Source organism: Simochromis diagramma, unplaced genomic scaffold, assembly GCF_900408965.1.
Source record: "Simochromis diagramma unplaced genomic scaffold, fSimDia1.1 OVJJ01000553.1, whole genome shotgun sequence".
NCBI lineage: Eukaryota > Metazoa > Chordata > Actinopteri > Cichliformes > Cichlidae > Simochromis > Simochromis diagramma.
In genome coordinates, this window is record NW_024387095.1 from 1,362,950 (window position 1) to 1,384,088 (window position 21,139).

The window sequence follows — 21,139 nt, forward strand, 5'->3', positions numbered from 1 at the left end:
CGCCAGCTAACAATGTTAGCTTGGTGGCAAGTAGTTTTCAGTAATAGCAATAAATCACACAGCAATAGTACATCAAAGATGCTGAAGTGGCACATAACCCAGGTAGCTACCACAACTAAAACAAGGTAGTTGCAGTAGGCTAATGTTAGCTTTTAAGAAAGAACTTACTTCCAGATGTTTCTTTAGCTTGGAGGTGGAGTCTTTTGATGCTGAGAGCAGCTTGGTTGCTGGCAAACAGACTTTGCATTGCACTGGTCAGATTTCGCCCATCCCTTTCTTCTCTAAATGTGAAGTGGTGTTGGAATTTCCAAGTAAGAAACGCTTTCGTGCCTGTGCACTGTTGACTCTGTTGTGCTGGCTCCGGGTCAATTGTGTAACTGACACCACCAGCATTATTAAGACGCTTACATTAGAGCCTCTTATTGCGTGTTTTGGTTTGGTTTCTGGCAATGCATGGAATTACCAGAATTAGAGAGGGGATAGCCTAACATACGAAACAGGAAAAGACTGTCGTGCAATCCATTCATTTCAACAAAGTAACTGTATTCTAATTATCACCTTTTTAAATGGTAACTCTAACGGAATTGACACTATAATCAAACGATGTGTCCAAACAACAGTCGGAGGTTCTGAAACGGGACTTTACTGGATTATTAAATACTGTAAACTCTCTGAATGCAGCTGTATTCATCAGTGGACCTGTACTGCCCGTCAGAAGAGGAAGCGAGAGATTCAGCAGGTTGTTTGCACTAAATAAATGGCTTATATCAGCATGTACTGACCACTCAGTGCATTTTATCAACAATTTTAATAATTTTTGGGTATGCAGGCATCTGTTTAAAGCAAATGGATTTAATTTTAACAAGTCAGGGATGAAACTGTTCACCTCCAACTTGTTTTATTCCATACGTCATCCATCTGTGCTTGGTGCCAAGGCTGAGATAAACGAGGAGTTATCTCATAAAGAGGAACAAACAGTACTCCAAAAACAGACAAAGCCCAGCAGAAACCTTGAGGAGGAGCCTCATCTGCCCCCACCCCGGAAGAGCTTCAGAAAGGAGAGACATCAGAGGCAAGAAGAGGGGTCCCTTTTTGCCTCCAACTCTCTCAACAACACCAATGACCAGGACCAGGGATCACAACCTCCTCCAGTCCCCCAAACCCCTGACAGGCCATCACCCTCCTCACCCTCCCTTTCTCCCTCCTCCCCACACCTGAAATTCACTGAGGAGATGATGGAGCGGGTCAATGCTGGGCTCAGATCTACCCCCCTGGCCCAATCCCTTTTTGTCCCCCATAAACCCCCCACCAGAGCAGCCAAAGGTTTGCCATCGAGCCCCGCCCTCAACAGAGCAATCGAAGTTACATTGCCCAGCCTCGCCCCCCTTAGTTCCTCCTTACCACCTTCATGCTCTGTCTCCGCAGTCTGATGTGTAGAGGGTCCGAGCTGCGAGGATTATGGCAGTGGTGACTTTTCCCAGGATAAGCTGGGACCCTGTTTACTAGAAGGTTTTAAAATTTCTGTACTTTTAGGTGACAGAAGGAGACATGTGGCCTGGTCAAAACACAGAGAGCTGCACCCTAAAAGATCTTTAAATATAGTAAACATACCTTGTGTGCCACAGACTGCTCCCAAACACGAGGGGACAAGTAATGCCTCTAAAACACTTAAGTTGGCTTTATTAAACGTTAGATCTTTAGCTGGGAAAACATTTTTAATTAATGATTTAATCACTGAGCACAGCCTTGATTTTATGTTTTTAACTGAAACTTGGTTGGACCAAAGTAACAGTGGAGCTGTTCTCATCGAGACGACCCCTCCTAACTACAGTTTTATCTGTGAGGCCAGGGTGAGCAGGAGAGGAGGGGGGGTTGCTGTCTTATTTAATGAATCATTTCAATGTAAGCAGCTATCTCCTGGAAGTTTTCAGTCTTTTGAATATGTGGCTTCACAGCTGAAAGCCCCATCCAAAGTTGTGTTTCTTAATGTTTACAGGCCTCCCAAATACTGCACAGACTTTTTTAATGACCTCAGTGAACTGCTGTCTGTGATCTGTGTTGATTTCGACTCTGTAATTATTGTTGGGGATTTTAACATCCATGTGGACAACCCTCAGGACAAAGGGACTAAAGACCTGAGTAACACTCTGGGCAACTTTGGGCTGACTCAGCATGTAACAGAGGCCACACATAATAGAGGACACACTCTTGACCTACTGATCTCCAAGGGCCTGAGCATTTCAAACGTTACTGTGTCTGATGTGGGCCTGTCTGATCATTACTGTGTTTTCTTTGAAAGTAAAATTTCAGCCCAGAGTGATCACAAAACGGTGTATAACTGAAAACAGTAGTGAGATCTTTAACCAGGTCTTCCCATTAACACCTGACCTGTCCAGAGGGTCAGTCAATGAGCTCGTCAATAGCTTCAATGCTAAAATGTTAAATGTAATGGACACTATTGCTCCCATTAAGGTGAAGGTTATCTCTGGAAGGAAAAAGTCTCCATGGAGAAACTCCACACTAGTGAAAAATGAAAAAAGAGAGCGTAGGAAAGCTGAGTGCAGATGGAGAAAAACAAACCTCCAGGTTCATTATGACATCTATAAAGAGAAACTTCACAATTATAATTTACAACTGAGGAGTGCAAGAAGGTCCTACTTCTCTGATATCATCATCAAAAACAGTCATAATGCTCGTGTCTTATTTTCTACAGTTGACAGGCTAACAAACCCTCCTGTGTCAGTGGCAGCTGAACTTCATTCGACCATGGCCTGCAATGACTTTGCCAAATTCTTCACAGACAAAATCCAAAAGATTAGACAAGCAATTGGTACATCAACAGCAGATTCAGGATATGTACTGTGTCCACCGAAAAACTGTTTAAACACCATCAAACAGTTTCACCTTATTAACAGCAAAGACCTGGAGGACATCTTAGGTCAACTGAACTCCTCCTCCTGCTGTTTAGATGTCCTGCCAACATTTTTTTTCAAAAAGGTCTCAAAGACTTTAGAGTCAGACCTGTTACAGATCGTCAACTTTTCTTTAATGTCAGGTGTGTTTCCAGAACCACTAAAAGCTGCTTTAATTAAACCTATACTGATAAAGGACAATCTTGACAAGACACAAATGAACAACTACAGGCCGATCTCAAATCTACCATTTTTAAGTAAGATCATTGAAAAGCAGTTTCTCAACAGCTCAGTTACTTCTTAAAACAGAATAACTGCTATGATGCCTTCCAGTCAGGTTTTAGACAGAACCACAGCACTGAAACCGCTCTGACCAAAGTGATTAATGACATATGTCTGAATACAGACAGTGGAAAAATGTCAGTCTTAGTTTTGCTGGATCTCAGTGCAGCATTTGATACAGTTGACCACAACATATTACTCAAACGACTGGAGAACTGGGCAGATATTTCAGGAACTGTACTAAACTGGTTCAAAACATACTTAGAAAACAGGAAATACTTTGTATCAATAGGTTACTTCACATCTGAGCAGACTAGTATCACATGTGGAGTTCCCCAAGGTTCCATCTTGGGACCCCTTCTGTTTAACATTTACATGTTCCCACTGGCACAGATTATAAAGAACAACAAAATAAACTATCACAGCTATGCAGATGACACACAAATATGTATCACAATGTCACCAGGAGACCGAGGCCCTGTACAGGCTCTTGGTAAATGCATTGAGGAAATTAATGACTGGTTGTGCCACAATTTTCTCCAGCTAAACAAAAACAAAACTGAAGTAATAGTCTTTGGTGCCAAAGAAAAACGATTACAGGTCACTAGAGAACTTCAATCTATACACCTAAACACCAAAAACAGGTGAGAAATTTGGGTGTAGTGATGGATGCAGACCTAAACTTAGAAAAACACATTAAGACAATAACAAAATCAGCTTACTATCACCTCAAGAACATTTCAAGGATAAAAGATCTGATGTCTCAACAGGACCTGGAAAAACTAGTCCATGCATTCATCTTTAGTAGGCTTGATTACTGTAACAGCATCTTTACAGGTCTACCTAAAAAATCAGTCAGACAACTACAGCTCATTCAGAACTCTGCTGCTCGAGTCCTCACTAAGACCAAAAAAGTGGACAACATCAGTCCAGCTCTGAGGTCTTTACACTGGCTGCCTGTCCATCAGAGGATAGACTTTAAAGTCCTGATGCTGGCCTATAAAGCTCTGAATGGTTTAGGACCAAAATACATCAGTGACCCCCTGACCCAGTATGATACTTCCAGATCCCTCAGGTCATCTGGATCTGGTCTTTTATCAGTTCCCAGAGTCAGAACCAGACACGGAGAAGCTGCATTCAGCTTTTATGCTCCTTATATCTGGAACAAACTCCCAGAAAGCCTCAGATCAGCTGAAACACTCAGTTTATTTAAATCCAGTTGAAGACTCACCTATTCTCAGCTGCATTTGAGTAAAACACCAAATCCACACTTTTAAGCTTAAATTTCAAAACTTACATTTTAACTACTGATTTTATCTACTGTTCTGATTTTATCTACTGTTTTTTAAATCAATTTTAAATCATGCTTTTTATTTGTTTTTGTTTTTTAATGTCTCTGTAAAGCACTTTGAATAACCTTGTTGTTAAATTTTGCTATATAAATAAACTTGCCTTGCCTTACATACTGTCCTCTCGCACCTGGAGAAAAGAGACACGTATGTGAGAATGCTGTTTGTAGATTACAGCTCAGCATTCAATACCATCGTTCCCTCAAAGCTGGAAGGAAACTGCAGGAAACTGAGACACTGGTGCCAAGACAACTAGCTCACCCTCAATGTCACGAAGACAAAGGAGTTGATAATGGACTTCCGGAGGTGTAGGGAAGCACACACCCCCATCACCATCAACAATGCTGCTGTGGGGAGAGTGAGTATCTTTCGTTTCCTAGGTGTACATGTGGCGGAGGATCTCACATGGTCATTACAAACAAACAAAACAGTGAAGAAGGCGCAGCAACACGTCTTCTTTCTCAGGAGACTGAGAGACTCAGCATGAGCCCCCGCATCCTCAGGACCTTCTACCGCTGTGACACTGAGAGCATATCTCACCACGTGGTATGGCAACAGCACCGCCTACAACTGCAAAGCTCTCCAGAGAGCGGTGTGGTGTTCCAAAAGGATAATTGGAGGTGAGCTTCCCTCCCTCCAGGACATCTACAAGAAGCGGTGCCTGAGGAAAGTGGGGAGGATCATCAAAGATTCTAGTCACCCCGGCCATAAACTGTTCAAACTACTTCCGTCAGGCAGAAAGTACTGCAGTATCCGGTCCCAAACCAGCAGACTGGCCACCATCAGGCCACCAGACTGCTGAACACTGACCACTAACACTTCATAGACACCTCACTCTCATCTGCCGGAACCTGAACACTATGCACTTCATATTCTACATATATGCTATTTCTTTTGCACAGTATTTAAACTGCTGACCTCTGTATATTTTACACACACACACACACACACACACACACACACACACACACACACACACACACACACACACACATATGTATGTATATATATATATATATATATATATATATATATATAGACGCACACATATATAGATGCATACATATACAAGAATCACACTCACATCTGCTGTACCAGTGTAACAGTAATGTGACGTGACAATAAAAGTGATATGATTTGGAATACAGTTACTCATATTTTGTATTTTAAATACATCACAGTGGTAAATGAATCCCATTACGCCCCAACACTGTACATCAGCCTTCCATACATATTGAAAATGTAAGGGAGTGCAGAGATCTTGAGTATCTCAGAGTATCTTGGCACAGCATGCATGCAAGATAGAGTTCACTTAGTAAACATGTAAAGGTAGAAAACAGACTCAGTCAGCTTATATGCTTTTATTAAAATGACTTCAGTGATCTAATTATTCACTCAGAATAATTACTGATAAGTTCGTAGACCCATTTCTATCTAATTTAGTACAAAAACACCATTACTGGCAAGTTGGCAACTGTATCACACCCTCGACCACCTCTGACGCATTCCCACTGCCCCAACATGTCTTCCTTTGGTACACACAAACTCAGTTTTATTATTTTCTCAATACAGTTTATCAACACTAAAATATCGAAACTGAATATTATGTCTGTTCACGTCTTCTCTGTTCACAGTGCAGGTTTCTGTAAGACAAAAAAAGAAAGGCCTTTTAATGTTAATAAAATACAGGAATGCACAGAATATTGTGTTCTTTAAAGGACATTATGGGTATGATTTATTTTTTAGTTTATTTTTTCCTGCCTAACTATAAATGTCATTATCTTGTTTTTCTATGGCTATTTTACATGCCATCTCTAACATAGATTTCTGTACTGAAATTTTGAAGAATAAGAAATGTTTAAAAGTCACATTTGGATTTAAACTGAGCTTTCTCTAAATAAGTGGGCCAGTTATTTAATTTATGTACTTATTTATTTTTGGATTTTAGAGAGGGGGTTATTTGTTAGACAAATATTCAGAATTTTAAGTCAGAAATTTGCACACCTGTATGGCTGCGGTGCTGTAATTTCAGCCCTTCTTAAACTCTCTGTGAATTGTACTCATGACCATTGATCAATGACCATTTGTATATTAGTGATCATGAAATTGACCTAACAGGCCGCTGTTAGTCAGTGGTGCTAGTTTCAGGTTGAAAAAACCTGCGTTTAGTTGAGACTGAAGAAGTCACTTGGATGAGTGATTAATTATCGACCACTGAAAACACTACATCCACATGAATTGAATCAATCTTTTGGGACATCCTGCTACTTCTATCAGCAGTCACATCGTCAGTAAACACTGGTGACCCAGTTCATCTGACAGCCATACATGTTCATGCCATAATATTACCTCCACCACATTTCAAGTGTCAAGTGGCTTTTTTTGTTATTTCAACCATGTACAGTGGTACAGTACAGAGTGAAACAAGACAACGTTCCTCCGAGACCACGGTGCTACATATGACATGTAACAGACAATCAACACAGGACTACGTAAAGTGCAATCTGCAAAGACTGCAAAAAACCGGGTGGACACAAAGGAATTTGCTGCTCTTGACAACCTCCACAGAGGATCCATCAGTGTTAAGTTTTACAGTGATCTCTGCTCTCCTGAAGTCAACAATCATTTCTTTTGTCTTGTCCACATTCAGAAACAGGTTGTTGGTTATACACCAGTCCGTTAGCTATGCTGGCTCGTCGTTCTTGCTGATGAAATCCACTACAGTCATGTCATTGGCAAACTTGATGATGCATTGCTGCACAGTTGTGAGTCAGCAGAGTGAACAGCAGTGGGCTGAGCACACTGCCCTGAGGGGCTCCAGTGCTCAGTGTGGTGGTGCTGGAGATGCTGTCGCCGATCCGAACTGTCTTTCTGTCAGAAAGTCCAGGATCCAGTTGCAGAGGAAGGTGTTCAGATCCAGTAGGCTCACTTTTCCGATCAGGTGCTGAGAAATGATTGTGTCTATGAACAGCATTCGTACACTACTTCCTTATTATCCAGGTGGGAGAGGGCGAGATGTAGAGTGGTGGCGATGGCAGCATGATGGTGACAGGCGAACTGCAGTGGGTCCAGTGGGTAGCAGCAGGGTCTTGATGCGCCTCATGATGAGGTTCTCAAAGCACTTCATCATGATGGGTGTGACTGCAATAGGATGGTAGCCGTTGAGGCAGGACACTGGGGACTTCTTTGGCACAGGAACCATGGTGGTGGCCTTGAGGCACCTCAGGGAAAGGTTGACGATGTCAGTGAGGACATCTGTCAGCTGGTCTGCATATTCTCTGAGTAGTCTTCCAGGAATGTTATCTGGACCAGCAGCTTTCTTTGGGTTAACTCTGCGAAGAGTCTTCCCCACATGAGCAGAGGTCAGACACAGAACCTGGTTGTTGTGAGGATCGGAGGACTTCCTCACCAACACATCATTCTGTGCGTCAAACTGTGCATAGAAGTTGTTTAGTGTGTCTGGTAAGGAGGAGTCACAATCGCAGGCAGGTGTTGTCTTCCTGTAGTTTGTGATGGCCTGGGTGCCCTGCCACATGCGTGGCGTGTCACTGCTGTCTTGGAAGTGGCTGTGGGTTCTTCTGCCATGCGTGTGCTTCGCTGCTCTGATGGCTCAAGACATGGAAATATTTGTGTAAACAAGATCCAGCGCGTTTTCCCCCCTTCTCGCAAAGTCCATGTGTTGATGAAATTTCAGAAGCACTGACTTGAGATTTGTGTGGTTGAAATCTCTGGCGATAATAAACAATCCATTGGGGTGTGCATTCTGGAGCTCGCTGATCGCTGATATTTGATAGCTCATATATTATCAAATGTAATATGCTTCAGATAATGCTTTTTCTCTCCTTCTACATACTCTTCTTCATCATTCTATTACACATTAATCTTTGTTTCATCTCTACAAAGGAAAAAATATCTGAACTGTGCTGGCTCTTTTAGAGGTTTTGTGACAAAGTCTAGTCTGGCCTTCTTGTTGTTGGTATTTTTGTACTTGAGTGGACCAGCTGTAAACTATCAGTTTTTAAATTTATGAAGCATCTCCTGATTTTGACAGTGATATTCCTATCTCCTCAAGATTCTCGGGTAGATGTTGTGAAGTTTAAAGCATTCTGTGATTATCCACCCTATTTCTGACTTGGTTTTGTTTATCAAAATAAAACAATTTCTCAGATTATTGATTTGGTCTCTCCCAAGGTTTTCTGTGTTTCTTTCAAGTCTAATGATGACCTTCACTTGCATCAACATCTCTTTGGTCCTCATATTAAGAATGAAAAGACAACAAATGCAAACTCAAGATTCAGAATAAACTTCAAATCTTTTCTTCTTTTTCTGTATTTAATAAAATAAAAAGGGAACATATAAAAGGAACTGTAATTTACTGAGGCATCTAATCTCTCCAGTCCATTCACCATCGATACAGGTTTTGAATGGTCCACCATCCATGAGCAAGAATTGCTGACAGACATATTCAACTCCTTCATTATGTTGGTACTCTTGTTTAGTAGTTATTTTGGTGTCTCCATCTGACAAGTACACATTCTGCAAGTTTTATGTGATTTGTTTACCGTTTTCTTCTTGTCATTCATTTACATGTTTGTTCAGGCAGCTTGTGTCACTTCCAGTTAAGGAAAAAAGCTTTATTGGCAAGAGGACAAGGTCATTACATCAATAAATAACCAAAAGGAAACAAAAAGACTCATACTAGCACAACCATTATGAAATGTTCAGTGGTCTAGGCCAGCGGTCCCCAACCTTTTTTGCGCCACGGACCGGTTTATGCCCGACAATATTTTTATGGACCGGCCTTTAAGGTGTCGCGGATAAATACAACAAAATAAAACTAGTACCGGTACCGAAAAAAGAAGATTTATTCATAACACACGTGAAAAGACCCAGGAAAACTGAGTAAATGATAAAAACGATAACAAAATAACGCTGAAAACCGATAAAAACCCTGAAAACTATACATTTCACACCTGAGCCTCAACTCTTGCGGCCCGGTACCAAACGACTCACGGACCGGTACTGGTCCAAGGCCCGGGGGTTGGGGACCGTTGGTGACATCATTATGATTTTTATATTTTATGATATATAATATAAAATATATAATATCGTAATTATCTCATAAGAGAAGCAGCAATTAGGAGAGCAGCAGTAAGAGAAAATAGCTTGATGTATTAATATAGTTTTTTAGGAAAGGCAACTGTGGCCAATTGCTACTGTTTTCTTGGATTTTGTGAAGCACTTTGGTGTACCTCTGGTTTTAAATGTGCAATACAAATAAAGTTGTATTGTATTGTATTGTATTGTACAGTGTCCAGACTTAAACCCCGTAGAGTTTGGGATGGACTGGACAGAGTGAAAGCAAAGTAATCTGCAAGTGCTACACATTTATGGGAACATCTGTAACAGATGTGGGAAGAACTCTCTGAAGAATATTTGATTTCTATTGTAGAAAGAATGCCACAGGTTTGTTCAGCTGTTATATCTGCTGAAGGTGCTACTTTGATAAGTCAAAAGTTTAAAATACATTTCGGTCTTTAAATTAATTCCATGATTTCTCTTTCAACTCCAATTGCTTTTTTTGTACTATACTTTCATTTTAGAGTGCAATGAGACAATAAACAACATAATTTTCAATAATAAACTAGAAAATTGGGGTGTTCTAAACCTTTAGACCTGCTGTGTACATAAGGTATATATAAAGGGGCCATGAAAAGGGAATATGCTGTGTAAAAAGAAGATTATGCAATTCTTGTACACGGTTTTCATGCTTCATATAATAGCTTCCTCCGTGAATGGAAATCTTAAATATTACTGGCATAAAGTATATAATTTTTTTACTTACCTTAAATGAAAGGTTAATTTACTTTTGTTTGTCTGTGACCATTATCAGATTCATCTTAATCCAGTCACGTCAGCTTAGGATTCATGTGCTGATTTAGCTGCATTACATTCAGTCTGTATTTAGATCAAATGGGGAAGTGACAACCAGATTGAATCAGCTTCCATATGAGTGAGGAGGTGGAATAAATGACTAACTTTTTGTCTCTGCTTCCCATTGCAATCAAATTCATTTCCAAATGAGGTTTGTGGTCTGTTTATTGTGCCACTTACGTAAATGTGTAACGTTCACATGTTCAGGACTGTGAAAATCTGGAAAAGGTGAGGAAGAGTCTAAGGTAGAGATTTATAAAAAAGGACCAAAAAATATTGATGTATGAGGATTTTAAGGAAGAGTTTGTGCATGTACAATTTTACTACAAAGGTTTCAAAAGGATGCAAAGTGCATTAATAAAGTATGGATGACATATAAGAGTACAATACACTAGATTTAAAAAAACATACTCAAAAGAAAAAATCTGATTGCCTAAAGGAAAACAAAGTACAAAAATGCCTGATATGGTTTCTTTAATTGCTATTCCTAAAAGCACACAACTCTCCAAAATCACCAGACCCCTTACATGAAAGTTAAGTTGCTCTACAGTTTATTCCAGATTCAAATGTTTATACTCCATGCATATAGTGTGTTGGCAATCGATCATTCCAGGTGTATGAAGACAGTCTGTTGCAGGTCGGGTCAATAAAGCCCAATAAATAAATAAATATTGTTTTATTCTCCCTTTCTCTTTCTACCGTATTCACCCAGTGGAGTGAATCTTATATCAATATGAATATTATGTCACAGTCCTCCATTCCTCTCTGTGTTGTCTAGGTTTGTGTTTTTCTATCTCTCTTTTACACACTCCTCTCCTCCTGGGTGTTACTCATTTACAGGGCCCTTGACCAACACACTTGAAGGCAGCTGGCTTACCTGTAATTCATTGTCCTGGATTACCCTGCCTACTACTTAAGGTGATGGCAGACTGATATTCTCTGCTGGATTGTTGTACTTACCTCTGTTAGTGTCAGCTGGCCTTGTGATTCCTGTTTTCTCTCTACGTGTTTCCTTTCCATGTACAGAACTTCCTGGACCCTTCCCTGTTTCCCTCCGAACCCCCATCGAGTGAGTGTGAGTGGACCTCTGTGGATTGTGAAGTGCTAGTGTGAAGAGGAGTTTAATTGTGTTTGCCTTTTTCCCCTTGTACCTCCTTGGATTCCCTGGAGCCCCTCTCACCCCCAACACTGTATATATTTATATATCTCACCTGGTGGCATTGTGTAAATAAACCTCTTTTGATTGCACTATTTAGAGTCCTGTGTTTGATTCCTGCCTTTGTGATTGTGACACATTAAAAGTTATACAAGAGGAGAGTCGGATTAGCCAGGATTAACAAATGTTCACAATCAGTCTTCTTTATGTAAAGTAATGACATGCCTTCCAACAATGCCCATATTGAGGCCATTTTCTCCATTCCTGTCTTGGCCTGGTCAGAGAGCTCATAGAGGCAGGGCCACTTTCTTTTCTCCTGGCTAAGCAGAAGAACAGATCACAGACTGAACATTTTTTCAGCTCTTTCAGGTAGAAAAATGTTAAAAGTATCAATTAATTATTATATAAAATCAAAAGATGTATATATGACTTTTATGTCAGAAGAGAATGCAGTTGCTGTCCACCTAACAGCGTACTTGGATAAACATAACATCTATGACCGTTTCTGTTTCAAATGCTGCACTAATGAATTAGACCAACTATTCACTTTAGCTAAAGTTATTAAGTTAGCTAAAGAGTTGGGATGCTGTTTAAGACATAAATAAAGCTAAAATACAAAGGTTTGGACACTGTTTTGCATGTTTCCCTACTGTAGGGGTCTCTACAAGCATACAGGGCTCTGAGAGGGTATAATATGACAACTCTGGAATTCTACTAGAAACAGTCGATCATATTTGTTTGTCGAAGCTGAATTCAGTGCAAACTACGCTAAATTAGCATTTTTAGCTAACAGCTACAATAAGCATAAAAGTTACTGTATGGCTATCATTTGTTAACATGACGCTTGTTCTTATACATGTAATACATTTATTACCAACCTGAGAGTTTATCCGCTGGTCATTCGACATGACCAATGACTTCTGAAGTCCGTGCCCCCTAGCTTTGTAGAGTCTTTCATAAACTTTTCATGATGCCAACAGACTCAATAAATATAAATAATAAATATCTCATAATTAGCTTCACATATTTGTGTTTTATACTTTATTGCACATAGTTAATCATTGTAGAGTAGTATTAGAAGTAGATTGCTACACTCAGATACTAACAGACACAAATAGAGAGGAGCTCCCTTCTCTAATGAATCTGCGGGTTAGGGTCTGTCTCACTAGTGAAGGCACCAGAAGGTAAACATGGTCATAAATTTGGGGATTGGAGAAGCTCTTTCTCTCTTTCTGCAAGTCTGACCGAAAGCCACTTGAAGTGGCATCTCCAAATAAGGAGATGCTCAGAAAATTGCAGAAGAAGAAATGTGAGCCGACATCAGACCTAAGGCCACCCTAAACTGTTTCGACCAATCATGTTAACATTATCCTTATCAAACATAATAAAAAAATGTTTACTGCCTGGGTGCAGCAGCCTTTTGTCTCTGAACCGGAGAGAGGAGGTCTATAGCGCCATGTAAAACCAGTTTTTGATAATAAATTGCGAAAACTTATAATTGGAGCATATTTGTCTTCTCTCTCACAAAAACCTCTACACATAGTAACCTATACTCGATGGTCACGATAAAGCCATTTTAACCACTGTACGTGGAAAAACTCACAATACATTGGACTAGTCATTAAATTTTCCTAGAAAAACAGTGAGCGGCTGCCTAACTAATCAATTGTTGTTAGCTGCAACGGCGGCCTCTGGAAATTACAGCAAGGACTACACTGGATTCAAGGTTGGAGACTTCGTTCTACAGTTTGCAGCTGCCTGGGAGGAGGCTTGCTGCTTTTCTTCCTGTGTGACAGACAGTGCGGCAGGGAAGAGGACTCCTCTTGGATTTGACCAGATTCCTCCTCAGAAGAGAGGCGCCAGTTTATAATTTTTTTTCAGGGCCACTGGCTCCCCCGACCACAGCGATCCAGGCCTGCAACCATATCGGACGTGGCGATTCTGGGTTGGTTTGTGTGTGTCTGTGTGTGTGGTGGTGGCCCATTAAACTGAAGTAGTGAATTAAATCACAAGTTACTTTGGGACTTTATTCTACTTATTCTATTTTCGAAACTGAAGGTGACTAATTGATTTAATTATTGTTTTTGCTTGTTACTCAGTTAACAAATTTAATTCAACTTGAAGATCTTGTTGCAATTGAATGTTTCCTATTCCCAGATAAGTTTTTAGTAAGTAGTTAGTAAGTGTGATTAGAGTGGGAAAAGGGAAACACTGAACTTCCAAGCAAAGGGAACGAAAAGAAATGAAAAGAAAGGGAACGCCTAAAAAAATTATATGTATATAGAAACAGGAACCGATAACAAAATTAGCAGGTAAGATATAGCGATGGGAATTCCGGCTCGTTTTAGAGAACCGGCTCACTAAAAAGAGCCGGTTCTCTAAAACGAGCCAGATATAACAGTGTTGGCTTCTTAGGGCTCCCAAGCGGCTCTTCAGGTTGTTTTGTTGTTTTAATTAATTTATTATCAACAACAATAGAATATTATGCACAAAATGAATTACTAATGTAAAAATTTTATTTATTTATTTATATATGTTTATTATATAAATATGCTTTTATTTATTTACTCCACATAACATAATGAAATACAAAAAACAACTATTTACAGTTAAACTCTGAACCATTTAAATTTTCAGCTTTTTCTTTTAAACAAATTTAAAGTGAAACAACATAAAACACTGGAAACCACAACACAATAAAATATAGATTAAATTATGCAAAGCAAAAAGAAAAAACTGAAGACCCAGATCTTTAATTTAGGTAAAGGTTTGCATTCAGATGCATGATGCTGTACATACTGCAACAGAAGCAGCAGCAGCAGCAGTTGCAGTAGACACACTGGCACCTTCATTAATATCACACTCAACTGACTGTGTTTTATCTTCCCATTGCACTGATGGGTGGACAGTTCTCAGGTACCTGTGCAGTTTGTTTGTGAAGCCTATATGATATTCTTTTCTTGTAGACTCTACACTCTGCCTTTGTAATGTCAGTAGAATTGAAATGGTTCCAGATTTTGCATCACTCATTTTCTTTACTATACCTTTCTAATATTGTTTCTTGTTGTTGCCTCTGGCTCTCTCTCTCCCTCTGTTCATGTGCTAATGCTGCTGTTAGTGTAACTATCGCCCCTCCCCCCTCTGCTCAGCACAAACAAAAAAACAAACACATATTGATCAGTGTGGCATGAAGCGAAAAAAAGTGTGAAAGAAAGAAAAAATAAAGCAGTTCCAAAAGCCGTTTTGTTCGCGACCGACCCATCACTAGTAAGATAAAGTAAAACGAACTCTAGGCGGGCCTAGCTACTTCAGGGTCGCTACATTAGGATGATTGGTTTTTGCTCTAGATTAAAGAATGGCAGTTGCTCAAATTAATTTTCATCAATAATGCTTTTACCTCATAATTTGCATCACATATTTGTTTTATCATTTACTGCACATAGTTATGTTTAGACTGCTACCCTCACCCACTAACAGTCATAAACAGAGAGAAGCCTTCTTTTCTGTGGAATGTGTGACGAGCAAGGTCTGCCTGAACTGGTGATGGCACCAGAAAGTACAAAACCTTGAGGCCCACTCTGCTAGAGGAAACACGGCTGTTAATTTCTGGGGTTAGAGAAGCTCTTTCTCTCCCTTTTCTTTTCCTCGCTCCCTTCGCTATCTCTTTATGCAGATCTGAGCAGAGGGTAAGAGGTGGTTGCCATGGTAAAGGGAGCGTTGCCTGCAAGAGGGTCATCTCTAAATAAGGAGATCCAGAGAGGTGCAAAAGAAGAAACACAAGCTCATATCAGACCACCCTCAACTGTTCAGACCGGTCACATGATGTTAACATGATGTTTCTGTGACATGCAATAAAAGTCTTTACATCCTGGGTGCTTTGTCTCTAAACCTCTTTGTCTCTAATAAAAAGTGAAATCTAATTATTTTGAGCATATTTGTCCTCACTCATGGAAAAAACCCAACACAACTGGAATAAGTGATCCTTTCTTATATTTATTTTTTTTAAAGAATTAATGAGGATTTTTGACATGTTTTAAAAAGCCTCTGTATAAATTGTATAATATTTAAGTAAGACTTTGAATTGGAAAATGATTTGCACTGTTTAGATTCTATTTGGTGTTATTTGGCAAGGTTTTGATGTGGGTCTAGTGGTATTTCCGTAGTTAAGGACAGATTTTATGTAACTGAATATGTTAATTGTTTAATAATTTATTATTGTTTAATAAAACATACATTAAACCCACAAATAAATGCAAAGTTGAAGCTAAAAATAACGAGAACGTCTGTCTCTAACAGTTTCTTTTCTCGGCTCTTGTAGTTATTATCGGTGTCATGATTTTCATTTCAAGCAGACTGTGCTGTTACTAATATGCTGATCATAAAATGACACACTGTCTCATCTCAGTGGAGTAGTGGAGTATGTGAGGAATAAAGAGCATGCGATACTACACAAACAGCTTGTATTGACATGTGTTATAACCTCAGGATAAAAATGCTCGGAAACTCAAGTGCCAGTTTTAGGACGTTTACTGACCACTTTTAGAAACAACCACAGCTAGTCGCACACATACAGGAAAACTGTCCCCACCCTGAAAAACCTCTGAAGGTTCCAGGGTGCAACGCCCCCAAACATACATTAACAGCAACACTGTCTATAACAACATGAATGCTCTTAAAGTGAAGTAATTTATTAGCCATCTCATGATAACTGGTTTTGTTGGGTCTGCCTATTTTGCAAACGCTCATATGGGTTGTATTTGACTGTAGGAAAAAAATCTTTGTTTGGACCAGAAAACCTGTTAATTTAAAATTCCTGAAATAAATATAACTGAATTTTATTTTACAGCTCCAAACAATAACAGATAACACCTTATATTATAGAGGAAAGTACACGTCAGGTGGATTTTTTTCCTTGTCTGAATGATTCTACATACAGTGACCCAGAGAGAAGTTATCGAAACTCCAGAACGATCAAAAGGTTTTTATGACTGAACAAACATCAGCCAAGTCATGTTTTTGTACAGATCATTTAATAACTCTTTAAATCAGATAGTTAGTATTCAAAATTCAGTTGCTGGGCAACCTTTATTAAATCATAAAATTCTCAGGCTAAGCCAAGTGAGGCATATACGTTCTGAATTTGTGTTAGAAGATTTATGCAAGATAGATTTCACTCAGAAAACACGTAGTCGCTGAAAACAGACTCAGTCAGCATTTATTAGCTTTTATTGAAATGACCACATACAGCACTGGTACTTCACTGGTCTAAGTCTTTATTCTGCTCTTCAATTATTGACACATTAGTGCCCTCGTGTTTATCTAGTCTTGTACAAAAAAGCATTATAGGCAAGTCGGCAAATGTATCACACCATGTTCACACTTCTGACGCATTTTCAGTGTCCCAACGTGTCTTCCTCTGGTACACCTAAACTCGATTTCATCATCATGTGCTGAATACAGTTTATCATCTCTTGAATATCTGAACTGAATATTATGTCTGCTCATGTCGTCTCTATTCACAGTGCAGGGTTCTGTAAGGCATAAAAGATAAACAGTCTTTTAATGTTAGTAAAATACATGAATGTACAGAATATTGTGTTCTGTAAAGGACTCTGTGGCTACAAATAAAATTTATTTTCTCCTGCCTAATTCTAAATTGTGGTCAAACACTGGAATGGTACACAGATGATCTACTGTTGCTGTTGCTCTTGTGGGGTGATTACATTCACTGTTAATTTTATGTAATATTTCTGTGACTATTTTACATGCTGAAGTCCTGTCCATCCCAGCCTGACTCCTCTCAGCCTCACTACAGTACTAGACACTTTAATACCCACCTGCACAATGTACATTTTTCAGATGTTTAAATTTGAAATTTCCAGATTGTCTTATTTTATTTAATTCACTTTTATGGTTATATGTATATTTGTTCTCTCTTTTTGCATGTACATAATGTTCTCTCTCTCTTTTTGCACAGTCGAGGAGCGTGTCAGGATACATTTCACTGCGTGTTGTACTCGTATAACTATGCGTGTGACAAGGGCTCTGTATTATAATTCAACTTCATCATGTCTATTTTATAATATCACCTGAAGTCAACAGGAAAAAAATTAAAGAAGGTCTTACTGGAGCTCATCATGGAAAAACATAAAAAATGTTTGTCAGTAAACTTCAGGCCCTACTATCCACACACTGAGAAATGATTTTATACCTGTTGATTTCTTATGTCAAACACAACATGCTCCAAAAAATCTATCACAGTGTTTTAAATGCTTGCGGTGTACACCACCACAGTGGATTTTAAACTGAACATTTAAGATGTTTATTGAAGGGCTTCAACAAAGTAATGCATTCACTGTTTGTGATAACGTATTTAATTTGATATTTTATACATAGTTTCTCATCTTGAGAGGCTCACAAGCAGTCGTGTATATTTGTGTATATATGGGTCGCACCTCTGGAATTAAACAAAATTAAAAACCAAAAACCAAAATGACTTTTTACGTTTCTCTTCACAGAATGTAACATGAAAAATATAAAGAAAACTTTTACTTACGGAGGCATCTAATCTCTCCAGTCCATTCACCATCATTACATGTTTTGAACGGTCCACCCTCCATGACGTAATAATGCTGACAGATATATTCAACCTTTTCATTATGTTGGTACAGCCGTTTAGTACTTGTTTTGGTGTCTCCATCTGAAAGAGGTGGTGGCCTCCCACAACCCTGGGCAGCTGCAAAAGTGTGAGCAATAGAGAAAAAAAAAGTTTAGACAACATTTAATTTTTTAGTCACGTTTTTATGTTCATATACCGTCACATATTATTTTACATTTCAGGTGAAGTTTTCATCATGCAATCCGAGTGCAGATCACAGCCTTTAAGACTGCTTTGTCATCCGATATATGTAGTTCTGTTATGCTTAGAAAGTGGTCAGCACTCTTTGTAACTAATGATAAACTGTGTTGTACTGGTATCAAACTCATGTTGCTGTTGAAATGATCTGCTTCTTTGATATATTCATCTACTGCCCTCTCCCACATCTTACAGATCCTATCCTTTTAATTGTTTTAATCATTTTATTGTGGAAAAACAATTTATTTTTTTTTTTAAAGTTCAAACTCTTCTGTGGTTCGTGTGTGCTCATCAGGTTCTCACATTTCCTCTGACATGTCCATAGCATGTTGTATTTCCCTGTTCCTCCATGTAACCCATGTTAACTGGTGATGAAATGTGTGATGTCTGTGGCAATGATAGAGGGCCACTTAAAAACACTGAAATCGTGAAAAGGCAAACCTGACATTAAATCTCTCAAAGTGTGACTTTGGGCAGACTGCAATAGTGTATCTAGGAGAAGTAGTGGGTGGTGAACAAGTGAAACCCATCCACTTAAGAACTGAAGCCATTGTGATGTTCTCAGAGCTGCAGTACAGTTTGGGGATGGTGGGTTATTACAGAGGTTTCTATAAAAACGAATTCTTCTTGTTCGTATTAATATTATTATTATTTAATGATACACTCAAAAAAGTGAAATTTGGTGGTTATTGCATTTACAAGACTCTAACATGTAATTTGAACACAATGAATTTATGTTTCTAAGGTGAACGTAATAAAATCATATAAGATCTACATGAAATTTACCAACTTAGCGCCTCTTAAATTTATTCTTGTTGATATGACATGATAAAATCTAACAAGAGTGGTTAGCTGCCTTAAAGACTCGCGATATCACAAGATCACGTGAAATTCTAAACAACAAGAGGCAGGAAAGCACATGGTTTGCTTCGCGGTCATCTTGGAAAGGTAAGAGTGAATCTATCTTCATCCATCTTGATGAAAATACTTTTTGCACAAAGGTATCATTAGTTTGTCGATTCTTTTCAGTTCTATTTATTCACATTTGTTTTTTTGCTTTTTTTAAAAAAAAATATCTGTTTGTTTATGCCATTCTAGCTAGCTAACACGTTAGTGCAAGAATATAGCACCACGTCATGCTAGCATGATAGCCTAATATGAAAGACTTAGCTACTCCAAATATAGATATTGTTTATAACTTAACCTCTGCACATAAGCTAGTTTGGCTCTACCACAGAGACTGTTGTGATAAATTTACATTTTACGTGTGGGTTGTTGAAATTTGTAAGTTTGTAAGTTGCAACTGATGGACAGTGGTTTATTTAACAATTTATGTGTTTTTAGTACACTGAGGAGGAAAGACAAAACAAGAACAGATATGTTTTCCTGTTTTTTAATTTTTTTGAAATTAAATATTTTTCTACTTAATAAACTTGGAGACTTGCAGTTCCCTCCTGTAAAGATAATAAATGTTTAATCTTATCAGGTGGTGAAAGGTCTGTAGAGCTGGCAGGCCAGTTCATCAAATTCATGGTGAGCTAATATTTTTCTTAAAAATTATCACATTCCCATGTTAAAAATGTAATATATTCATTTGTAAGTGACATATAGTTTTGAGACCAAGAAAACATTGCATTCTGATTTTATGTACATATCATCTAAACTTTCTTGAATTGGGGGTTTGGCATGATTAAATTAATACACAAATTACAAAACAATATTAAAATGACAGACTTGTCTAAAATGCATAAATACTATTTGAAAAGATTAAGACTGTAAAACAATAGCCTCTGTATTTCTCACAAATTCCTGGTAATTCAACTAAAAGTTCTTTAATCCCACTGCTAGGTCGTTTAGATGGATTTCCGTATATATTTGTTTTTTTCCCCCTCTGTGTATAAAGACTGATGCTGTTGAAATCAGAAGAGAATACATCGCCAAAGGTCTTTGCGTGTACCTGAATGAAGATCCTGAGAAGCTGGTGAAGAATTACCTGGTATGTTAACTTGCCTGTATCCTTAACTAAGGAGATGATCAAAGATAAGCTTGAACTACATACAAAAAGTTTCAGGGGATGGGGTTTTCCTATAAATTACCGGTGGCTGTAAAAAATACCTTTTAAAATAGGAAAAGTAAGAGCTTTAAGTTTCTCACTGGATACTACACACACCATTCTTGAGTGTTTTATACTATCATTATTATAATATCATTATAATAACCTCATTCATACACACATTCATACAAGATTTTTATGTAACATTTACACTTCAATGGATGTATCAGGAGCAACTTGGGGTTCAGTATGTTACCCATTGATAGTTTTAGTATCAGATTAGAGAAGCCAGGGATTAAACCAGTAGACAACTTGCTCTACCTCCTGTGCCACAGTCACCCCTATCACAACTCAAGATTTTGAAAGACAGGACATTGTTGAGGTATTGAATGAACTTCTCTTGAGTCAGGAAAAATATCGGGCAGTCATTTTTGATTACATTTACATTATTATAAGGCTTGAATGAATAAAGCTTTTAGGTATTTTACATTAATGTAAAACAGATATTTACTTTTAAAACTGTTTGCAATGGACATTAGTGAGAAATCATTATCTTTTTTTGGTTTGTTTTATTGTCACAGGAAGTTGATAAAAAGC

At 38.5% G+C, this 21,139-nt stretch overlaps 1 protein-coding gene across 9 annotated transcripts in view; it reads right to left on the reverse strand.

Moving 5' to 3' along the window:
• Window positions 1-21,139, reverse strand: part of LOC120742847 (complement factor H-like) — an 84,116-nt gene that overhangs the window by 52,745 nt on the left and 10,232 nt on the right. Inside the window, exons 16-17 of one of the 9 annotated variants that reach the window (XM_040046304.1) lie at window positions 18,190-18,369; window positions 16,834-17,164 (exon numbers count right to left, since the gene is read on the reverse strand). The exons of 7 other annotated variants lie outside the window; for them this stretch is intronic. In XM_040046304.1, the coding sequence (XP_039902238.1) occupies window positions 16,974-17,164; window positions 18,190-18,369 (371 nt within the window). In that variant the 3' untranslated portion in view covers window positions 16,834-16,973. Of the gene's footprint in view, window positions 1-16,833; window positions 17,165-18,189; window positions 18,370-21,139 lie in introns of those variants that run through there. One more of the 9 variants, XM_040046306.1, reaches the window with a different exon arrangement.